Source organism: Sinohyriopsis cumingii, chromosome 2 (genome assembly GCF_028554795.1).
Source record: "Sinohyriopsis cumingii isolate HCF-2022 chromosome 2, ASM2855479v2, whole genome shotgun sequence".
Taxonomy (NCBI): Eukaryota; Metazoa; Mollusca; class Bivalvia; order Unionida; family Unionidae; genus Sinohyriopsis; species Sinohyriopsis cumingii.
Genome location: NC_142962.1, coordinates 84,439,637 through 84,464,511, shown reverse-complemented (window position 1 = coordinate 84,464,511; position 24,875 = coordinate 84,439,637). Strand labels below are relative to the sequence as shown.

General features: G+C 33.8%; 1 protein-coding gene across 1 annotated transcript in view; it reads left to right on the top strand.

Annotated features, from left to right (window-relative positions):
• The window catches only part of LOC149805302 (uncharacterized), a 192,644-nt gene that overhangs the window by 155,399 nt on the left and 12,370 nt on the right, over nt 1–24,875 (top strand). The window contains exons 47-56 of the mRNA XM_089933948.1: nt 849–1,017; nt 3,437–3,581; nt 5,726–5,844; nt 6,272–6,411; nt 9,918–10,059; nt 15,517–15,720; nt 17,605–17,808; nt 19,334–20,104; nt 21,038–21,250; nt 21,717–21,812. Of these exons, the coding sequence (XP_089790074.1) occupies nt 849–1,017; nt 3,437–3,581; nt 5,726–5,844; nt 6,272–6,411; nt 9,918–10,059; nt 15,517–15,720; nt 17,605–17,808; nt 19,334–20,104; nt 21,038–21,250; nt 21,717–21,812 (2,203 nt within the window). The remainder of the gene's footprint in view (nt 1–848; nt 1,018–3,436; nt 3,582–5,725; nt 5,845–6,271; nt 6,412–9,917; nt 10,060–15,516; nt 15,721–17,604; nt 17,809–19,333; nt 20,105–21,037; nt 21,251–21,716; nt 21,813–24,875) is intronic.

Below are 24,875 nucleotides of genomic sequence, written 5' to 3'. Positions count from 1 at the left end.
GTATACATTGAAAGGTTAAACAGGGAAAATTACAAAGCAGCTTGGACGTGACATCCCATTTCACCAGCACAAAAAATGCTTCTTCAGCGTCTTGATTTTTTGGCTAATGGGCTCACAGGCTTATGCTTTTCTGCCAAAACTTGCCATCTTCAATTGGACTTTTTTTAAATTTAGTGCTTGGACTGGCTTGTAAAATGGGACTTATCTGAGGTAGAAATGATATGCCTTGGCCTTAATATGCTGTTCTATGCTATTTTTATTGACCATAGAGAACATGACTCATAGTCTGAACCATTTGATTTGCAAAGTTAAACACATTTCTTGTAAATAATGAATAGTTATGAACATTTCTCCTCAATAAGTGTTTAAATAATAAGAATGGTATTTTCAGCATGTCTCACAGTTGTTGTGGAAATTGTGGATATCACATTCAGTCATTTGGATGGTTGAAAGTTTCTTTTGTAACTGAATGAAATCATCCACATTATCATATTTTTCATCTTTACTTTCAAATGTATCAAACATCTTGTTAGTTCATCCACAGACAGCTCTATTAAACCAAAAACTCTGATGCTTTCTACAAGTGTGTAGATTGTTTGTTTACAGTCAAACTTAGTTCCTAACACATGATACTATATTCAGACACACATGTCATGCAGTATTGAGAAATAATGCATGATTCTGACAATGTAATCTTAATGAGAGAAAAAAATGAGCATATAATAATTGAAGATAGGTGTCTCTGTGTGAAGTATACTAAAAGTAACTCACATTATGTTCAAGTTCATTTTGGTATGATGATTGCATATTTATTTTTTCTAACATGCAACTCTCTGCTTGTTTCAAAGGTTGGCTTGACAAGTCCAGTAATTCACTCCCTATTCACTCTGATGGATGGAGGAAACATGGAACTCATAAGAAGATGTAGCTCCTATTCATGTCTGGGACACTGTGTATGTGCTCCCCATGGTGAGAAATGTGTGGATTCCTCTAAACAGTGCAAAGATTTCACCAATGGTAATTTCTTTTACAAATGAAATGTAACTAGTTGTATTTAATACCTCATACTGGACCCAATATTTAAATACAAACAAAATAACCCATTTATTTGTCACCCATATTAATAAACCAGTCTTAAATTTTTTGTAATACTCAAACATACAATCACATTTTCATTTTCTTTAAATTCAGAAATGCACATTTTTATTTGACTCGTATGAGTTAGTATTTTCACCCAATTTAAATAACATTGTTAAATAATAAATTAACAGAATGTACTAATCATGTTGATAAAAGATGTTTTACCCAATATTTAAAAAACCAAATCTAAAACAACTATGACTCAACCAAACTATTCTGTGTTGGATTGGCAAAAAAGACCAATCAGACGAGTGAATTTGAAGTTGAGTGTAAGTTTAAATGTGAGAATTATATATTATCTTGTGGCCTTGTCTGATTTGGAAAGAAATGTACATTTTAAAAAGAAAAAATTTAATGCACAAAGATCCATAATATTATTGACCTGCATTGAAATTATTAAAGAGCTGATGTTCTAAAGAACAAAAGAATATGTCTGTAAACAGGAAATTATGTCTACATTGTTCAAGATAACATAGTAACAAAGCATCATGCACTGATAAATATTGAAGCCATCTCTCAAGCTTTGATGGAGCTAAAGTTTTTCCTTGGTATAGAATAGGGCTGTTGTATATCAGGACTCCTATAATAAAGATCATGACTCTTATAATAAAGATCAGGACTCTTATAATAAAGATCATGGCTCCTATAATAAAGATCATGGCTCCTATAATAAAGATCAGGACTCTTATAATAAAGATCAGGACTCCTATAATAAAGATCATGGCTCCTATAATAAAGATCAGGACTCTTATAATAAAGATCAGGACTCCTATAATAAAGATCAGGACTCTTATAATAAAGATCAGGACTCCTATAATAAAGATCAGGACTCCTATAATAAAGATCAGGACTCTTATAATAAAGATCAGGACTCTTATAATAAAGATCAGGACTCCTATAATAAAGATCAGGACTCTTATAATAAAGATCATGGCTCCTATAATAAAAATCAGGACTCCTATAATAAATATCAGGACTCTTATAATAAAGATCATGGCTCCTATAATAAAGATCAGGACTCCTATAATAAAGATCAGGACTCCTATAATAAAGATCAGGACTCTTATAATAAAGATCAGGACTCTTATAATAAAGATCATGGCTCCTATAATAAAGATCATGGCTCCTATAATAAAGATCAGGACTCTTATAATAAAGATCAGGACTCCTATAATAAAGATCATGGCTCCTATAATAAAGATCAGGACTCTTATAATAAAGATCAGGACTCCTATAATAAAGATCAGGACTCTTATAATAAAGATCAGGACTCCTATAATAAAGATCAGGACTCCTATAATAAAGATCAGGACTCTTATAATAAAGATCAGGACTCCTATAATAAAGATCAGGACTCTTATAATAAAGATCATGGCTCCTATAATAAAGATCAGGACTCCTATAATAAATATCAGGACTCTTATAATAAAGATCATGGCTCCTATAATAAATATCAGGACTCCTATAATAAATATCAGGACTCTTATAATAAAGATCATGGCTCCTATAATAAAGATCAGGACTCCTATAATAAAGATCAGGACTCTTATAATAAAGATCAGGACTCTTATAATAAAGATCAGGACTCCTATAATAAAGATCAGGACTCTTATAATGAAGATCATGGCTCCTATAATAAAGATCATGGCTCCTATAATAAAGATCAGGACTCCTATAATAAAGATCAGGACTCTTATAATAAAGATCAGGACTCTTATAATAAAGATCAGGACTCCTATAATAAAGATCAGGACTCCTATAATAAATATCAGGACTCTTATAATAAAGATCATGGCTCCTATAATAAATATCAGGACTCCTATAATAAATATCAGGACTCTTATAATAAAGATCATGGCTCCTATAATAAAGATCAGGACTCCTATAATAAAGATCAGGACTCTTATAATAAAGATCAGGACTCTTATAATAAAGATCAGGACTCCTATAATAAAGATCAGGACTCTTATAATAAAGATCAGGACTCTTATAATAAAGATCAGGACTCCTATAATAAAGATCAGGACTCTTATAATAAAGATCAGGACTCTTATAATAAAGATCATGGCTCCTATAATAAAGATCAGGACTCCTATAATAAATATCAGGACTCTTATAATAAAGATCAGGACTTACAATAAACCTATTGAGCTCCTGATACAAAATTACAGTCATTATGCTAAAAATACTACTTGACATTATCATGTTCTCAACCAATTATTTTCTAACATTAATAAAGAATGATCAAAGAAGATATCTTTTATTTCATATAAAAGCATGAACATTTTCTTTCAAGATAATTACAACAGCCTGCTGGTTGTTATGGACATTGTTGACTTCAACTTCCCTGCTGCTCCTAGGACTCCAACTTACACATTCTCCAATACTGCTCTTGCTGCAGAATGGAAAATAGTAAAGCTTCAGAACAAAACACCCCAATGGTAAGAAAGTCATAATATAATGTTCTTTATTCCAATAGTTAGTTTGCTTAAAATAGGATTTGTTGTCGGTTCCAATTACAGTACTTTCTTTGCATCCTTCACAAGGACTTTGTGACACTAGGAGTTGCTGTAAGCAGACCAATTTCAATAATAGTGCATGTATCAAGTTTAGTCATGCATACTTCCATTAGCATGGAAGGTCACATATAGATTACAATATTTTACAGTACATTTGACAAATTTGTGACCATTCCAGCTGAAATTGTAACAAATTTGCTGGAGCATGCAGTAAAGTCAGTTGATAACAACCTAATAATTTATGAGAGTCCCTGATTCAGGTTCCAAATTTTGACTCAGTAAAAGAGAGCAAAACATGTAGTGAAACTGAATTAAATAAGTAATTTCATCACTTATTGTATCCAATGCTCCTCTGTCTAGGTAGAATGTCTAACTAATTGTATCCAAGGCTCCTTTGTTTAGCATGTCTCACTAATTATATCCACTGCTCCTCTATCTAGGTAGGTTGTCTCACTAATTGTATCCAAGGCTTCTCTGTCTAGGATGTCTCACTAATTGTATCCTATGCTCCTCTATCTAGGTAGGATGTCTCACTAATTGTATCCACTGCTCCTTTCTCTGTCTAGAATGTCTCACTAATTGTATCCAATGCTCCTCTCTCTAGGATGTCTCACTAATTGTATCCAATGCTCCTCTCTCTAGGGTGTCTCACTAATTGTATCCAATGCTCCTCTATCTAGGATGTCTCACTAATTTTATCCAATGCTCCTCTATCTAGGATGTCTCACTAACTGTATCCAATGCTCCTCTCTCAAGGATGTCTCACTAATCCTATCCTGTACTCCTGTCTGTATGGAGCCATATTTTCACAATTACTGTGTATTTTGACCCTTTAAACTTAGTAAATATTATAGTAAACTGGATTTGCAATAAATTGTCACTATAGCTGAATACATCTGATATTTTACTAACAGAACTACTCTTATCAAAAATAGGGTGATGATTCATATCATGAAAAGTAATGGAGCCATACCAACCGTCACTTATAATAGCCTATTTTTCATATTGGACTGACTTTTGTCTTTTCAAAAATGTTTTTGTTACACTCTCCATGTATTTGATCCTAATTCCTCATCACATAGAAAATTGCTATGTGAATGCATTACACAGAAAGTAACTTAACCATACAGTGATACCAAAAGTATGTCTCTGTGGCCTTTTTATGCTTGAGTGGCTTTTCCATTTTCAAAAGTCGATTTCTAAAACCCCACGCCTGTCTTGTACTCCGTTTATCCTTCACTCTTCTATATTATCATGTGGAACATCTTACAAAGTAAAAGTAGGTTACTGTGATATGTTTTGGGTACATGTATAATCAATATTGTCACTGAAAGGCATATTGCTGCATACATATCAAACTAGAAGCCCTAACTATTACTAGCTACTGTGGCCTAATTCTCATTCCTTAATGAATTTTATCTTTAAAGATGTCTTTCACTGCTCTATATCTTGAAAATGTTTTCTCAAACTCTGACCAAAGCTTTAATGTGAAAGTGATTCTTGTATAATTCCACATTATGTCTTCAGAGTTCAATGCTACTGATTATTATTGTTTGATATCATCTTAAAAAATACATTTAATGAGATATCTTTTGCCTTACAGCCATGAAATGTTATATCTTGATGCATTATGAGAAACTTTAGTGTGACTAAAATGATGGTTTAATGTTTAATTCTTTTGCTTGACAAACTTTTCAACTAAAAGTACATTTGACCCATGATACATCATATGCCTTGCACTCATCACAAAATCCAGTGTGATTAGTGACAGATACACTCATTCCTTCCATTGATATGCTAACCTAGGTTAAATACAGCTTACAAGGAATTCATGTTTTGAGGAACACTATGTAAAATAGAACACAGCACTCATCACAAAGTCCAGTGTGATCACTGACATATACACTCCTTCCTTCCATTGATAGGTTGAATACAGTTTGCAAGGAATTCATGTTTTGGCGAACACTATGTAAAATAGAACACAGCAGTTCCTATTTTTTCAGGCATCCAATACATCAATGTTCTGTACAAATTATAAGCATTATATTCATTCACATTAACACAAGGTATGAATGGAGCATTGGGTACAGTGCAAACAGCTCCCCGAAGGGTGTTTTTAAAGAAACAGAGCAATTTTGGTTTGATGCTGGACAAAGAATACAAATGGTGGCCAGTCTACCTCCTGGTGAGTGAATGATAAATTATATATAAATGATTATGCTGGTGAGCCTATACTTTTGTTGAATACGTGAAGAGAAGCACTTGTAAGACATAATAAAGAAACAAGAGTGTCAGACATATTCTCTTATATAATCAAATAAACATTTGTCCTTGTTTGAGCAATAGCAACCTGTTATACTACTGAAAATTGTATTGATCAAAGGAATTGTATCTATCTTTGGAAACAGACTCTTTGGTCCATTAATTGTGAAAACATTTTATTTTCATTCTTTCTGTTACCTTTGGATGATACATCCTGAGTTGAGGAAAATTAATTCCAGGCATTCAGCTAAAGAATTATAAAAACCTGTTTTATTGCAGAATCACTTTTTCATCTGATTTATGAACACCATCACTTTTATTATCATGATCTTTCTTTCTTTTACATAAAGAAAAACATCTTGAAGAAGGAGGCAAATATTCATTTTTCCTTCGTGCATGGTATGACTCCGAAACATTTGCAGTGTTACGAAGTCCTGGTTTGACTGTAGAAAGCAAGCCACCACAAACCACCAATATACTTGGGAAGTCTGTAAGTTTGGATGTGATACTGTAGTGCTTTCTCAAGGGCCTTTTGACTGAGTGGTCTCACTATGCTATCATTTCAACCAGCTACACTTTAGAACCCACCACTATGTGACACTGTGCTTTTGTTTCCTGCAATCTTTAAAAAACTAATTTGTTAAATAAACATTATGTCACACAATTCAAAGCCGTATTACTTAAATGACACCTGTTCTTACCTCTTGGGTATTAAATTAATATAATCCAGGATAATTATTCAGTCACATAGATGTTATCTTTTGTACCTGACATGCCTGACTGCATATGCATGATGAACTCTTCATCTTTTGCACTGACATAGTAACACGAACAGCCAGTGATGATGGAATCTATTGGTAGTGTGTTATATATATATTTCAGTAGTTTTCACCATCATTTAAACAGTTACACCTGCTACGTTTCAAGTTAAGCAAAATCATTTGAATAACAGACACATCACCTTCAAAAATACAGCTATGAAGATCAGAGATTGGTGTAACCAGTGGTGTTTTCAATTAAGAGAGTGTGATTTCCCCTTAAGAAATAGCTTAAGAAATGAAGAATGGGGTTCAACACCAAATGAAAGACTTCATTATTTGTGGAGAATTTGCTGTATCATATTATCACATGGTAAGTTTTCCATATTGGTCAATTTTGGTTTAGATCAACCTAATTATCAGCAGGTGGAAGTGGGTAATTCATCAGGTACATTTAGAATATATTTTTGTTTTTATTGTTATAGTAGTAGTTGTGATTGTGATTGTTATCATTCTTTATGTTTTTTTTATTTACTGGAAAATGTCACAAGGAATGAATGTTGTATTTTATCCATGACTTGCTCTTATATTTACACAGTAAAATAGTTTGATCAGTAGAAGTTAATAGGTACTGCCCTATTAATTCTAACTTCTTTTTTCTCTCTATCCAAGTATAAAAAGAATTGATTTTTATCTTCCAATTTTTCCTGTTTTGAAAATGTGTAAAGAATGTTGAGTTGTTCCTTCACTTATATTTGAAATATTTTTCCAACAATAAAACTTTTTTTTGCAATTGGTTGTATTACATTATAAATTAAATGATGCTATCTTTGGGCTGGATTCACATCTTGACTGATCACTTTCAGGAGAGGACAAAGATTGATGATGTGATAGTGGAGTGACACAATTTAAGGCAGCTTTTGTAATTAATGTAAATAATCTTCTGTCTGAACCTGGAACAATTAGATATGGAGTACCACAAGGCTCAATTCTAGGTTCATTATTATTCATTTTATTTATTAATGACCTACCACTTTTACTAAGAGACTCAATATCATCTACAGATCTCTATGCAGATGACACAACATTGTCAGACATCCAAAACACAAAGCATGAACTCAAAATTTCTTTACCGAATCCCCTATACAAACTGGAAAACTGGTGCACATGCAATGGCATGGTGGTAAATACTGGTAAAACTAAAATATTACTTATCTCAACATGGCAAAGAAGGACAAATCTTGATAGTGATAAACTATGTCTGATATGAAAGGATACAAATTTGCAAATGGTCTGTCATGATAGACTATTTGGTATTCTGGTAGATAATAACCTATCATGGACTGAACATATCAAACATATCAGTAAAAAAGTCAATTCAAGTTTATGGCTTCTCAGTAGGATAAGACATTGTCTCCCTGAAAGGCACAGAAAACTATTTTATAACAGTTACATACAACCCTATTTGGAATACTGTAATACAGTATGGGGTAATTCAAATGATAAAAACATAGCAAAGATGGCACATCTTCAAAAAAGAGTATTTGGGCTAATATCAATCCAGAAAGAAAGGAAGGAAAATTTAGCTAGTAGGTTAAAAATATTACTTATTAAAGACCAAACCCATTTGAGAAAAGTAAAAATTAATGTACAGGATATTCCATAATAGTGCTCCTGAATATTTACAATCACTATTCCAGTATAGGCTACCTAGTAATACTCCCCACCTGCAATCCATGTCTACCAAACAGAATAAAATTCCCAAACCAAATAAGGAGTTATTTTAAAAAAGTTTCCAATATTCTGGAACTCAGTTGAGATTAGAAATGCCCACTCTATTTCCTTCTTCCAAACCCAATATATCCAGTGGCTTCAGAGATGCAGCTAAAATAAATAAATTTATTTGTATGAAGGCCTCAAAGTAGATTAGTTCTTAGCTAATTGTGTTACCCCACTTTAAATAAGGTCATTATTATTATTATTGTTATTATTATTTGGTGCATCTGAAGGAACCCATGTCCTTCAGATAGGTATAAGACAAAATTGCTTTTTCGCAACAATATTATTCTACCTCTCTGATATTAAACAATGAAAAACACACTGATACACTGTTCCTAATGGAAGGGAATATGCTTTATCATAGTTATACTGTCATAATTATTTGAATAAATATCATTGTCTTGATTGTTGAAGCACTTGCCATGGGGTAATTAATTTAGGATATGGATAGTCTCCTATCTTCATGTACATTCTTTAAAAAATTATAGCTTCCATTTTTCCTGACAGAAAGGTCTTTCTCTGTGATTAACTGAATGATGAGTGTGCTAGGGAACAGGTTAACACACTGGGTGCTGAATTACCTTATGGCAGTTAGTACAGAATAACTTTGTCTAAAAGACTTTAATTTTAACATGATAATCACAGTATAAGGGGAAGTGAAGAATCAAACAATATCATTTTTTTAAATCAGAGATAAATGAGTCTGACATTAAATCATGTCATAAATTAGAGAAATATAGAATATTATGTAAATACTTCTCTTATATGTCCTATCAGTATATTTGGGGCAGATAACTCTAATAGTTCAAGACAAAAGTGGAAGTAGTGCTCAAGAGCATGAAGAATTAGACAGTTTCTTAGATTAAAACATAAAACATTCACATCGAGATTAAACTCTTTCTATGTCACATAAATGTCCTTTTTAATATTATCTGGCTTTCAGTAGTACAGTATACCTAATTTTTGCACAAAAGCTAATTTATACAATTACATTTCTAAGAATTGAGAAGCAGAAAATTTAAAATTTCATGATATTTGGAACATTATTCTGATTGCTCAGTGCTAAATAACCTACACGTGTTGCTGTGCCACACAGCACCAAAGTGAATCAGATTGTAATATTATAGAAACTGCAGTTATCATGTATCATGTGTGGTAAATTTACACGATCATATATTTTTTGGACAGTTTTATTTCTACCTTGGAGATTACTGTTAAAAGATGTATGATCACTATATTTCACAGATATTAAAAGACAATACAAAAGAAACCAAAAGTAAGAATTTTTCTTGAATAACATCAATACGATGTAGAATAATTTATTGAAGAAAAAAAAATCATTGATTAGTGATGATAGTAACATTGTTTGAAGATGACATTTTTTTAGAAAGAAACATTCTTTCAAGAACACAGTTTTAGAAAGTTCTACTTAAGAATATATTCTATAATTCCATTGCAGGTGAAAGAACATGTGATGGGAAGAACTTCTGAAATTGACTACATAAAAGACACAAATGGGTTTTTTGTAGACTGGTTAGATAAATTTATTGACAAGAATTCACTGGAGAAGTTTCAGCTTTACATCAGTAGATACCCACAAGGTTTGAATGTGCCTTATTGTAAACCATATCATCTTTTTCAATTCTAGCCTGACTGTAATGAGTGTACATATAATGTTTTTGTTAGATTGGTTTGTATTTGAGTATGAATTTGGCCAAAAAAAATTCTCCAACAAAGACACTTTGAAAGGCTTTGTATTATGATTACAATTGATAATTTATTAATTTTAATTTGTGTACAACTTGATGATCTTTAATTATTTTAGGTACATATTGCCTGTTTTGTAATGGGCTTTGTCTGATAATGATCATTAAGGGAGAAATTGTTGGTGTAGTAAGCTGATGTAATGTGGAATTATAAAGCTTATTCATTGGCCTACACTTGTATAGGGGTGTTGTACATGCACTTGAATTGGGAGTCAGACAGGAAATTATGCAAGAGGCTATTATAAGCTTCTTTACTTGCTGTTTTCATGGGGCTGGTTGGAGGATCACATGGGGTGGGCATGATCAGAACTTTTCCTATTGGCTGGCATTGGTATCTGAATTCAAAGAGCCAAGCAAATAAGACAATCTTACATAACACTGCATGATCATGTAGAGTACCTGGTGATCAGTCACTTCTCTGTCTTTTCAAAGGTTCAGACAATGGATTTAGAGTCTTGTCATCAAACTATTCTTATGGATTTGTGCTGCCCCCCCCCCCAGTCACCCCCCATTGATGCCTACATAGTGGCTTGTGCCCAGGTAGATTGTTCATGCTTATGATTTTTCAGTACTTTTTCATGAGGCTGCCATGGGCTAGGGTGCAGCATCTCCCCCCAATCAGATACTGATCTGCTGCTTACACCACTCCCTTGATAACTCGCGCACATCAGGGTCCAGAAACATTGACTGCACTATAAGTGAGGTGCGAGTTATCAAGGGACCAATAAAATAAGCCCAAAACCAATAAAGTGATCAATGACAAGGAAAAATAAGGGGGAGGGGGTAGGCAGATTATAGTGGTGAAAACTCACTTTATAATCGTGCTGAGATTAACTGTGAATAAATATCTCTTCATAACGGTGTACTTTTTTTTTTTTTCCTCATAGGGCAACATTAATTTCAGGATAAATTACAGTATATTGAGGCGATAATCGAAAACAATATTCCACGTGGTTTCCATTCGCTTAACATGTTTACCACTTCACACATTGTGTACTACATCACTAATTTTTATGTTGAATTGGATACGTTCTAGTTTTATTGTTTGATCCAAATTAGACGTTTTTTTATATACAAAAGATCAACTCTTTTCAAGAAACAGTGTCGATCAAACGATAGATAGATAGATCGATAGATTTGAATGTGATAGAAGTAAAATGGAAAACAAAAAACAAGGGTTAATCAGTACTAAAATATTTAATTGTCTACAAATTTTAAAACAACGTACATTAGAACAAGTTAATACTTGCTGTTTGTGCCACGCTTGACAAATATCAATTGACTTTTTGAAAAAATCAGTTAATTTTTTTGTTGTGTTACTCCTTGGTTTCCCTGCCACCGAGCAAAATCATCATATTTCTCAACTGCATGAGCTTTACGTAGTCAACATTTTGGGTCTCCAGCCACCTTATGGCAATATCAAAAGATTTGATTGCTTCCTGTGCAGAGGGGGGAGGTGGTACAACATCTACGTCTGCATTACTTTCAGTGCTTTTGATACTCCAGTTATAATCATCTTCTGCTGCAAATTTGTTCGTTATAGAATTAATTATTGTTTCATCTGACATATATTTGGCTGTGGCGCTATCATTGTCAGCACAAATCCACTCCTCCATATCATCAAGAGAAATGCCCATCTTAGGACCATGAGTCTGTACGAATTTCTCCCAAACAGCCTCAGCATTAATGACATCAGTTTCACCGAAACCTTCAAAATCACTATCATCATCACTGTCTCTGTTTTGCTTTACGTCAAAGGCAGCTCCAAGACCCTTAATCCAGCACCCCAGGTCTCTTGTAATCGATTTTTTTAATGCAACAAACACTTCCCCAAGTTGTTGATCAAAACAAAGCCGGCATGTAATTAGGTTCTCACAGAAGTACTCATGGGTTTCGATGTGATGATGTAATGTTTACACTGAAATGGAATTAAAGGATTAGAACGTGACTTTCACACAAGAAGATGTTTAATTGGTGTTATTTCATTCTCTGTTGCCACCAGTTAGCATTTACCAGAAGTTTTCATTGATCGCTATTTCACCAGACTGTTTATTTACAGTATACTGATAACTATTTATCATAAAAACTTACATAATGTATGATATCTTTAAATAGAGGTCTTGCTAGGATTTTAAGTCTGGGTCTTTCTTCCTCTGAATTCAATCACTAAATATCAGTACATTTTCTCACCTGGCCACCAGTCAAAGCCTTTGAACTAGCCACCTAGCTATTGCATCATGTTCTTTTTTTATGTACTCTTATAAAATGGCAACATGCATGTACATCAAGGAGTCTTTCAGTCACTGAATTCTGTCATTGTAAATATCAGCACAGTTAACTGATCAACACATTTTCCCACAAAGCAGGTGGCTGAAACAGGACTGGCAAATCCTTGAACTTTCCCGCACACCTATTACATGCGTATGGAGGACTCTTGCCTCAGTAATTTTCTGCGTCCCAGATCAAAAATTGGCATCCAAATATGCGTAATTAAGCATTTTCGAGATCTCTGAAATTAATTCTTATTTAGAACTTGCAAAGTTCAAAATATGGATCATATTTCTATGGGCATTAATCACCATTTTCGATGATAAAACGAGCAATGTATCAAGGTTTAATTTACCAATTCTTATCGTAATTTTTTTATGTTCAGCATATTTTAAAGATATTTTAAATACATTTTCTCTGGAAAAAATCTGGAGCCAAGATGGACACCACATTAAAAGCGGAATCGCAAGTTATCTGGGTGAGAGTTATCGAGGGAGTGGTGTACTAATAAAAGTTACAGTCATGTTAATACATTTTTACAGTTTAAAGAGGCAAAAATAAAAATACTTTCTTCATGCTGGGATCAGCATAGCTCAATTCCACTAATCTGTGATCAACCTAGAATACAATCTTATGTGGGGATAAGCCTAGCATAGATTTAGTTAAGATAGGACAGGTGTGCACAACCCATGGGTCGGATCCAGCCCGAACATGTTCGGTCTGGCCCTCAAGGCAAATTAAAACAACACAGAAATCTAGCCCGTGGACAGTAATTATATTAAAGAAATTAGAAATCTACTGGGCTACTAAAAATAAAATTATATAAAACCTTCATGTCAGGCAGTAGTAATTTTGTTTACCAAGTTGCTGTAGCATCATGATTGTGGCCCTCTAGTGGTCTTAGAAAATGCAATCTGGCCCTTGGCCAAAAAAGGTTGTGCACCCCTGAGATAAGATCAGCCCAGAATACACTAGTATGCTGGGATCAGCCTAGCATTTAGTCTACTTAAGCTCAGATCAGCCCAGAATACACTTGAAGGCTGGGATCAGCTTAGCACAGTCTTCGGAAGTTGTGATCAGCCCAGAATGTCTTTAATGCTGGGATCAGCCTAGCACCAATTATACTTGAACTGGGATCAGCCCACTGAGTACACTACAATACTGGGATCAGCCAAGCATAGATTTACTTGAAAGATGGGAGCAGCCCACCAGAATACACTATTATACTGTGATCAGCTTTGAGCATAGCGTACCTTAAACAGTGATCAGCCCAGAATACACTCTAATGCTGGGATCAGCCTAGCACCAATTCTACTCGATCTGGAACCAGCCTAGCACCAGTTCTACTTGAGCTGGAACCAGCCTAGCACTGATTGGGATTCATAGTCTTTTACAATTATATTCTATTCCTTGAATAGCCCCCACAGAGAGAGTCAAATATTTTTTAATATTTTAATTAAGTATTGATGTTATTTTAGTTATGATTTTGATGTTGTATAATATTGGTAATAATGAATAGGGGCTTACTTGACAGAAAGTGAGAGATAGAATGTAAACTTTTAATCATTTATCCTATATTTTCTTACTATGGATGTATTACATCTTTCCTTATAAAATTTCAGTATTTATTGTTGTGCATAAAAGAGACTTTACAATCAAGACATTCTCATAGCATACCTGTTAGCTTTTCAAAAGCCAAGTAGGGAGATTGGGTAAATAAAAAAATAGGGAGATTGGGACATAAAATTGGGATTTTTGGGCACCAATTTTGTAAGCCTTGTTTTCACCAAGTATTGACTGACCTTCGTACTTAAAATCTAGCTGTCATGATCATGTTAGGTGAACACACTTCAGTTGATCAATTGAACACTGTTATTAATGTTCTTGTGTATGTAACCCAATTAAACTACCTTAAATTAACCAGCTCATTCATAACTGTGATCAACAATTATAGCAAGGCAACCAAGTGAAATGAACACTTCATAAAATAAAGAGCTTGATTTCACAGATGTGGACTATTATGGGCAAGCAAGTTTCAGAGAATTCCTGAACTGGCACTTAGAGATATCCTCAAGGATGATAAAAGAAGTTTCACTATTACTTCCAATGAAATCATTACAATATTGTACCAATTGAACAATACAAAAACTGAGTTTTGACATAGATGATTGTCTCACAAAATTAATGTCACTAGTTTTGGGGGGAAAAAACGATTCTTGTTTGGTGGTGTCTCAACAGTTTGTCTTGTTCCCTGCTACTTTGACTCCAGATTGGCACAATACTATTAAATGCCACTCCGGGAAGAAGACTAATCAACAAAACAAAATACAGTAATACACAGATATTTTCACATGCACATGATGTTTTTTGAAACCAGCTGGAAGGATGTTTCACATGCAAAATGAGGACTCGGTCATTAAACAGTCCTGTTCCCTAACCCAACCTCTCCCCTCATGGTTTTCTCGATGTTTATGAGGATGTTTTCAATTTTTGGAGGTCCCTCAGTAACTCATGTCCTCGTTTATAGTGTGGTCATTTTGTGGACCCCATTTTGTACAAGGTATTGAGGGAGAGGTATAATTGAGAGATACGGTGATTCTTATTGCCAGAGATTTTATCATTCTTTATTGATGAAAAACATCAGACTCCTATGATAAGATATATATATTTATGTAGGATTTGTTTTAGGAGAATTGAAAATTGATAGACATAATGTAATAATTGGGAGTTCTGTGCAAAAATTGGGAGATATTATAAAACCAGGAGAAAGGCATGGAATGGCCCCCAAAATCGGGAGCTTTTTCTCCCAGTGTGAGAGTTGATAAATGTGTCACAGGACTGATAGTTTTAAATAATTAAATGCAAAATTTTCTGTAGCTTTTGAGTAGAGTTCATCTCAGGTTCTACTATACCTTTATTCTCAATACGAATTGTTTTTTTTTTCAAAGATGCTGATGAAAGAACTAAAATTATGCTGATGATACATAATGACTACCTCTGCATCTCATTTTCTCATAATTTCAGGCCACGATGTTCATGTAGTTGATGCTTCCATTGATCCTAATATCACCAGATATGATCTAAGTGAATACGAGTTTGAACCAGATGTAACTTACTATACCAATGTTCTAGCATATAACTATGCTGGACTACATACAACCGTAGCCTCTGATGGATTTCGTCTCGATACAAAGCCTCCCGTTGTTGGTATTGTATTAGATGGCAGTGGTGAGTAGAGTTATTGATAGACATCTGATTTTACAACCCATGAATATTTTAGAAAATACTGCTGCATTAGCTCATGAGTCAAGATATTAATATATCTCAGTTTATCGTCAAATATGTCTTCCTGCTTTTTATCTGACAGTATTCTATTATTATTGAAGATCATGTTATAACTGTCATAGGACTTATTTTGCCGTAAAGGAAATGTTTTGTTTCTGATGCTGTTTCATGGTATGCTAAAAAAGAATTAATAAATACCACACTTGATCAAAAAAATTACATTTTATGTGTTGTTTTTTTTTATACATACACTGTACTTGAAAACCTAATACATGTATAGGGAACATTTGCAAAAATAATAATTTATAATATTTTTAATGACATTTGCTTCAGCATTTTTTTCTATTTCAATGACCGCTCCGGTGGCCTAGTGGTTAGAGCGTCCGCCTCAGATGCGGGAGGTCGTGGGTTCGATCCCCAACTGAATCATACCAAAGACTTACAAAAATGGTACTAACAGCTGCCTCGCTTGGCGCTCAGCATTAAGATGTTAGTGTTAGGACTAGTCGGTCTGGTGTCAGGACAATGTGACTGGGTGGGACATCATGGTACATGCCTGTGGCATGATGCCCCAGTGCTAGACATCACTATAAACTGCCACACTGCAGACATCGTAGCAATATGACTAAAAAATTACACACACTCTATTTCAATGATGTCTGCTACTGCTATTACCTAAAAGATGTACTGGAATGCAGAGAGAAATGCTGTCATTTTATAATGCATACATCTGATGTCAAGGAATTCAAGCCACTGAAATGACAGTTATGTCTAAGAAATTTCACTAGAACAGCATGTTAATGGTATACCAAACAGTTTATCATACTAGAAATTCCAGAAATGGCCTGCATCAGAATCTTTTTGTTTTATTATATATTGAAGCTTAAAATTAGTAGTGAAACTCTTGCAAAAATATATAGGGTCCTAGGCCATTTTCCAAAAACACTGCATTTTTAATTTAAATATGCATTAGAACTTAGATGTATCTTAAATTAAACCACACATTTTTAACCCAAATGTTTGATTTAAGATAATATATTTACATGTTTGGAGGGATGATATTTAATGTGATCACATTTTCTTAGTGTTTATTTCAACAAGTATTGGCAGAAAACATACAGTAAAATCTGCTATTATCACTATCCACATGGAAATGAGAAAAATAACCCTTGAAGACTGACAGTTTCATATTGGGTGATTAATTTCATCCATAGTTTGAGTTAAGGGACTTTGAAAACTGGCTGTTTAGTATAAATGATTCAGACACAGAACACATACAGTAAAATCTGCTATTATCACTATCCACATGGAAATGAGAAAAACAACCCTTGAAGACTGATGGCTTCTTATTGGTGATTAATTTCATCCATAGTTTGTCTGTCTGCGTGGGTTCAAGTCTCGGATTCGGCTCGGATTCGGCTAATGTGGGTATGTGAGAAAGCTTGCCAGTAGCTTCTCGTGGGTTGGTGGTTCTTTCCGGGGTTTTCCCAGGTTCTTCCTCCACCATTAATACTGGCTGCCATGTATAGCCTATCGTGTGCTGAAAAATGGCGTTAAACCCTACAACAACAACAACAACATCATCCATAGTTTGAGTTAAAATCTGCTATTATCACCATCCTCATAGAAGTGAGACAAAAAATAACCCTTGAAGACTGATGGCTTCTTATTAGTGATTAATTTCATCCATAGTTTGAGTTTTGGGACTTTGAAAACTGGCTTTTTAGTATATATGGTTCAGACAAGTGACTTTTGTTTTTTTTTTTACAATACTTTCATGTAAAAATATAGAAAGAAACAGATTATAACATCTTTTAAAATATGCAGGCCCTGTCGATGCAGAATACCAAAATTCATCAACTTTGTTGGCCGCCACATGGCATGGGTTTGAAGATTTGGAATCTGGGGTGATGAGGTACACCTGGTGTGTGACAAGCAAGGATAACCTGACTGGATGTGATGTAATACCATTGCAAGATGTTCATCTCAACACAAAAATAGAGAGGATGACCATAAAAGTCCTTCAGACAGGTAGACTTATGCCTTACTTTATTAAATCAAAAGCCTTGTAATGCATCAGATTAAAAAGTAACAAATAATTTAAACCTATTAGTGAACTAATACAATATTAACAACTTATCCCACAAATGGAAAGAAAGATCAAAGATAAATTGTATAGTCAGTGATCAAAGAACATTTTGTCAGACATAGGCCCAGGGCTAGTGAAACAAAATCACAAATACTAGCTCAAATTACCACAAGCACAGACTCCAATTTCATGTACACAAAAGAGCCCTGTGTTTATACCATTACAATTTTTTTTATTTAGCCCATGCATGTCATTTGCTTGCTAAGAGATCAATAGAAAGCATTTTTAAAAATTCTTTGGAGTTTTCAGGAATACAAATATTGTCTTGGGATCCATATCTTTCACACTCAAATGCACATCATTAACCACAAATACATATATCAGTATATGCATATATTGCATATATTCACATATTAATATTTTATATATATATATATATATATATATATATATATATATATATATATATATATATATATATATATATATACTGCCTCTCTGAAGCTACTAGATAAATTGATTTCTGCTGTACATTAGGCGTGTTCAAAAGTATTGGAAACTTATGGGGAGCAGTTATTTATTTGGTCTTGGGGATTTGTTGTTTGGTTGTCCTGGATCCCAGGTGGAAAGTTTTACCTCAATGTCTTTATTGGAAAAAATTGGATGCAAATAGTTCAGAGAACACTTATATCTTTTAATATCTTTTATAATAACTTAGCTTATCCAAATTAATTCGGTCTTAAAGAAGGTAAAATTTTAAATGATCAGCTGGCTTTTCTGACTATTAGCTTGAGAAATTTTTCTTAAAGATGTGACAGCTTGATGTGTTTCTTTCATGTGACTATTCCATATTATATTACAGTAGTTTATATAATGTGAATGCAAAAATTTTATAATATTTTCTATGCATTTCAGAGAAATAAGAGCTTATCTTGCTAAGATGCCATACGCATCCACTGATTTTTTTCACTTACCATGTTAAATTAACAAAAACAGCAGATTTTCAATCAGACCATTTTGAAGTTTATATCCTTACAATTTAGACTCATTTCATCATTATCATGATTTGTTCTTCTTTAAAGATAAGACTTATTTTAGTTTCGTAACTATATCATCAGCATAGAGATCATTGTATGTAGATAAAATCTTATCCAACTAAATTGGACAGGGCAGATTTAATAATAATTAATACAATTAGTAATAGATCTTGAATTTAGTGTTCTGGGACTCCACACTTAATTTTCAGGTTAAGACAGAACACCATATATGTAAACATTTTGTATTCCTTCTTTTAAGCTTTAAATTAAATAATTAAACTATATAACTGTTCTGTCTTTTCATAATGATCATCAATTCAAAACCTCTTATATAGCTTCTTTTAGTTTTTTTCTGTGGACTTCTATTAGTATTTTAATAAATGTAGACTGTAATATTGCTAAAGATTATTGATCTATTTTTGTCATTCAGGAACCAGTCTAGTTCATAAGGTTATAGCTACTGATGTTGCGGGACATGCTTCAAATATATCGGAATCTAATGGTGTGGTCGTAGATGCAACTCCTCCTGTCAGAAAACAGAAACTGGCTTTTGAAGAAAATCTTGTTTTTAACCCATCTTTTGAAAGTTTTGATGATTCTACGGCACTAAGAGATGTTGAAACTCACAAGACATGTAGTGGTAACATTATTCAGAATTGGTTCTATAACCCGAGCAGCTGTGCATACATCATCTCATCAAATGATTCCTTGGCCAGTGATGGAGACTCATTTGTCATCATAAAAGGGTCCATATTGCAAGAGATTGTCAACATCTCAGTTGGCACAAGCTACAGGTTTATATTTTACACTAGCCACTTGCCTTTTGAGGGTACTGATATTATCAGTAACGAAGGCTACATCAAATTTGGCAATGATTATCATGTATTTCTTCTGTACAACAGGCCACAAACATCCAGTTCTGACAGAATGAATGACATGTTTTCATGGCATAAACATACATTCTATTTTACCGGACATCAGGAGAAGAGTTTTCTTGAGATAGGAAGTTACGCTGGGAGTGCTGGGTTTGCTTTGGATGATTTACACATGCAGGCAGTAGCTCTAGCAAAAGATGGTGATTTGGGTCCACAAGGTCATGTGACAGCTCACACAGTATTTCTTTATGACTGGTCATCTATCCATGCAGAGTGGGATTTCTTTGATCCTGAGAGTCCTATCATTGATTATGTGTGGGCTGTTGGTAAGTAGACCTAAAAAAAACTTTTATTATATTATACATGTTACATTTCTCTCCCATTTATACAGCGTAATTGGCCTATTAAGTCTCTGTTTGCATATTCAAGCAGACATTCCTTAAATAAGCAAATTTGCCATAAGAGATGGTTTTTCACTTGCATTGCATCTCATGTACACACACAACACATTTCAATGCCGTAGGACATTGTATAATGTCATGATGTCCGTCAATGTCATCTATTTCATTTCAGCACATTTTGTATCCATCTACAGTTACCACACTTAGTGGATAGCTTCACTTTGGTTAAGAAATATTCTTTCAGTTTTAGGGTTAAAGGGAAGAAGAAAATATGGTTTTTGCACAATAACTCAATTTCTCCATCATCTGTAGTTTAACAAATTTTGTGGATAGCTTGCATTTGCAAAAAGAAAGACATCTATACATTTTGGGTTGGAGGTGAGATTGAAGAGATAGCAATGTTTATTTCCTAATATTAATTTGGTCAGGTGAGTATTCTCAAACACAACTTACTGAAGCATCTCGTGGCAAGTCTATTAACTGTCAGGGGTTCCACATAATCATCCATAAAGTCTGTATATTGTCAGCTAGTCCAATTGTGCATTATTTGGCAAGGACATTTATGCTTACAAGTAACTACCTTGGTGATAATATATAAATGAAGACAACAGGTGGTTCTTGTTTGTTTATGACAGGTCTTTGAGTTCTTTATATAAATTTTATTGAGGTCTAATATAAAACAAGTGTTGTTGTTTTTGCTTTCGGTTTTGGTTCTAAAAAAATGTAATTTAATTGACACTGAACTACCATGCTAAAGTTTGAATACAGTTTAGTAGTTTGTCAGTTATCATTGAATGTTTGTATTGTCCCAGTTCATTAGCAGTACTATTTTTATATACATAAGCTTGCTGGTTGCAGGAAACACAGAGGGAGGTACCCAGCTACAGGATTTCCAGAGTGTTGGCACAGAGACCTTTGCATATACCAGTTCTCTACACCTGACACATAACTCCAAGGTTCATATCACTGTCGTGGCCACAAATGCCGCTGGGCTGAGGACTGTTTCCTACTCGGATCCCATTATTATAGACCTCACTCCACCTGTGTTTAATTATGTAAATGATGGGAAAGGTAGTGAAATTGGGATGTATATTTTTAGATACATAACGAAATGAAATGCATCAGAGGAATGCAGCATCTGTTCAGATGGGGACTATAAAATTAGTATGTTTCTTGATAAAGGGGAAATAAAAATTAAAACATGATCATTAGAAATAGTTCATACAAATTTGGAATATGAATATTCAATGCTTTAACAATTGGAAAAACTGTAATAAAAGCATGTATGACAAATTTCAGCCATTTGTATGCTGTAATATCCAAGTAATTATTTTTCTTCTGTCTCTATTTTTAACAGTATTTTAGCAATCAACTACTTTATAACTTGCAAGAAAATTACTTCACATTTTGTTTGCTTTGGCATTGGCAGAGATTTTATGATTTGACCATGAGGAATAAACTTGCTGTGCAGGATGGGATGGAGGCAACTGAAAATGTATAAATTTGTGATTTAATTCTTAATCACTTATAATTTCAGGTTCAGATGTGGATTACCAAACATCAGCCATTATTCAGGCTAATTGGGTTGTGTCTGATCCAGAATCAAATATACAGTCATGTCAATGGGCAATTGGTTTGTATTGTTTCAATCACTCTTAAATTATGTAGAGCCCACCTTATTTAAAATCTGGACATATCATTAACTTTTCCAGCAGTGGAGGCACAATTAGTTTGCAGATTTCATTAAAGTTTTCATTTGCTGATATTTCTTATACATTTCTGCAGATAAGTTGACCCACAAGTCTGAGATGACATCACAAGATGCACACATTAAGTTCTAAATGCGTTTATTTAGGCAAACTTACCTTAGTAATAATTACACATATACCGCTCTTGGGATTAACATGTATGATTACTACATGGAAATGTTATAAGATAATAAAAATAACTTGTTTTAAAAGTCAATAAATTTATTTTAATTTTCTGTTTTCTTCTTGTTTCTGCCTGATTTAGATTTGAGTATAATTTGATCAGTGATGGGAATTTAATATTCCTGGGCTGCCGTAACAGTACTTCTCCCTTTAGACTCAAGTTAACTAATGCTTCTTTCAGCATTATTACATTAGAATTTAGTATCATTGCACCAGTAGTTATGTTTATATTTTGCCTTGAAATTATAAAAGCATTATTGCATTTAGAATTTAGTATCATTACACCAGTAGGTATCTTTTTATTTGTCTTGAAATTGTAACAGCATTATTGCATTAGAATTTAGTATCATTGGAGGTATATTTTTATTTTCCCTTGAAATTGTAACAGCATGACAATGAACATCAGTAGTGGTTAGTTCGGCACTCACATTTAGGCTAGTGAGCATATTTACATAATGGCACCACTGCATGTACACTGAAGGTTGGAGCTTGCACTGAATCCTGCTGAATGAAGTACATCCCTTAGATTCAAATCATGGGCACCATGTCACTAAGCATAAATAATAATATCTCCAAAATACAATAATGAAGTTTCAGAAATAATGCATCAAAAATTATTGTAATACTGTAAGATCTGTGTTGTAGTTTGCTTTGATGTAAGCGACCTTACCCCATGTTTTACACAAATATGGTAATCTTGCTAATATTACAGAATAAAATGCAGTTACACATGAAATCCCAAGCAGGTTTGAGGGTTTTAACAACTAGTTGGTCTGGATTGCTGTGTGAAAACAGATGAAAAATCCGTTAATTATAAACAAAGGAGATGCCAAAACAACCAGTTTTCCAGTGTGTGGAAAATTATGATTACCGTATATACTCGCGTACAAGCCAAAAAATTTAGGAATAAAATAAGGCCTGGAAGAATGGGGGTGGCTTATCTGCAGGGCCAAGGTCCAAGTCTGAAATTTTTAACACTTTTTTCCCTCAATTTCCAGTATTTATTGTTTCTGTCGATCGCCAAAGATGAGATCACATGCCTAATGATGCCACATGGCTTATAAGATTTGTGCTGTCGTGAAGTGAAACAAATATTTTTTTTCTAACTTAAGTGGTCAAATAATGAATGAAAAACAAGTTTTAACGTACTTGACATCTATTTGACAGATGTCCATCCACCAGAAAACGCAGCCATATGTGTTATTTGAGCCACGGTGGTATGTGTATTTTCCAAAAGAATCGCTATATTAGTAATCTCCAGTCAAGTATTTAACCCTCAGCTAATCAGTAATCATTAAACTCTACAGTATCATACAAATGCACACTAGTTTATTTCAGTGTAAATATGAAAAGAATCTACGTAGAAAAGTAAAAGAATTATGATAATGAAGGTATATACAACAAACATTTTGATCGAGAGTAGAAATACATGTACGATAGTCTTAAAGGAACAATAGTGAGAGGCTCCATAGGGGTTTGTTGCGTGCACGCTTAGGAAGGGTAAATAACAGGGCAATATACGAGTCAGTGTGAATAATTTTAAGATTTCTTTGACAGGTGTTTTAGAAGTAATAGGCAGCCACAGTTTATATACTACTGTTGTTTAGTTGTTTGTAAAGCGAAGTGGTTTGTTAGCGGTAGAGTGTTTTACAATAGCTACAATATGCTTAATCTGTGGTAAATGCCTCAGGGATAATAGGTTTGTTTTGTTGCACAATGCCAATGACTTTACTAATACATGCCGACTCTCAGATGTATTGTTTAATGAGATATGGTAGTAGACATGGTTTCTGCTCAAAGTTATGAACTGTCACAATACTTGAATAATGTCCACACTGAAACCAATCATATTTTGATCAATTGAATCACGCTACCGGTAGTTAAAAAAAACATACAAATAAACAACAATGATAAATAATTATCAAATACAAATTTATAACCAACCACACATGGAAATAATTACAGGATCAGGTATATAAATAGTATACTACCACTATAAGAAATTATTTTAGTTTAATCTCTCTAGAAGTTTATATTCAATTCAATCAGATAAAATGAATAGTGTTGGAAGTAAAAGAAAGTGTTCTGCTTATGATGCAGCATTCAAACTTTAAGTTATTGAATATGCAGAAGCAAATAAAAACTGTGCTGCAGCACGTGAATTTGTATAAACAAGAAGCGGGTACAGGAATGGCGGAAAAGCAAAGCAGCATTAGAAGAAATGCCAAAATCCAAGAAGGCTCGTCGGACTGGGATTGCCTATTTCCCAGAATTGGAGAAAGAACTCAGTGATTTTGTAAGTGTACATCGACAAAATGGATACATTGTCACACGAACTGCAATTTGTCTAAGTGCTATGCAGATGGCGAAAAATGATAAATATAAGTTGGCAGATTCAAAATTTGTTGCATTAGCCAGCCAGTGTTCTCGTTTTATGAACAGGAATGGTTTCTGCCTCAGGCAGCGATTGAAGATAGCACAAAAGCTGCCAAAAGACTTGGAAGAAAAAATTGAATCATTTCAGCAGTTCATCATTAAACGCAGAAAGGAGTGCTCATTTGAACTATCACAGATTGGAAATATGGATGAGATGCCCATGACCTTTGACTTACCAACTGATAAAACAGTCAATGCTGTTGGTGAGAAAACTATTCTGATAAAAATGGCTGACCATAAAAAAACACATTTCACAGTTGTATTGGCCTGTTTAGCTGGTGGATCAAAGCTGCCTCCTGTCATCATTTTTAAAAGGAAGACGCTGCCGA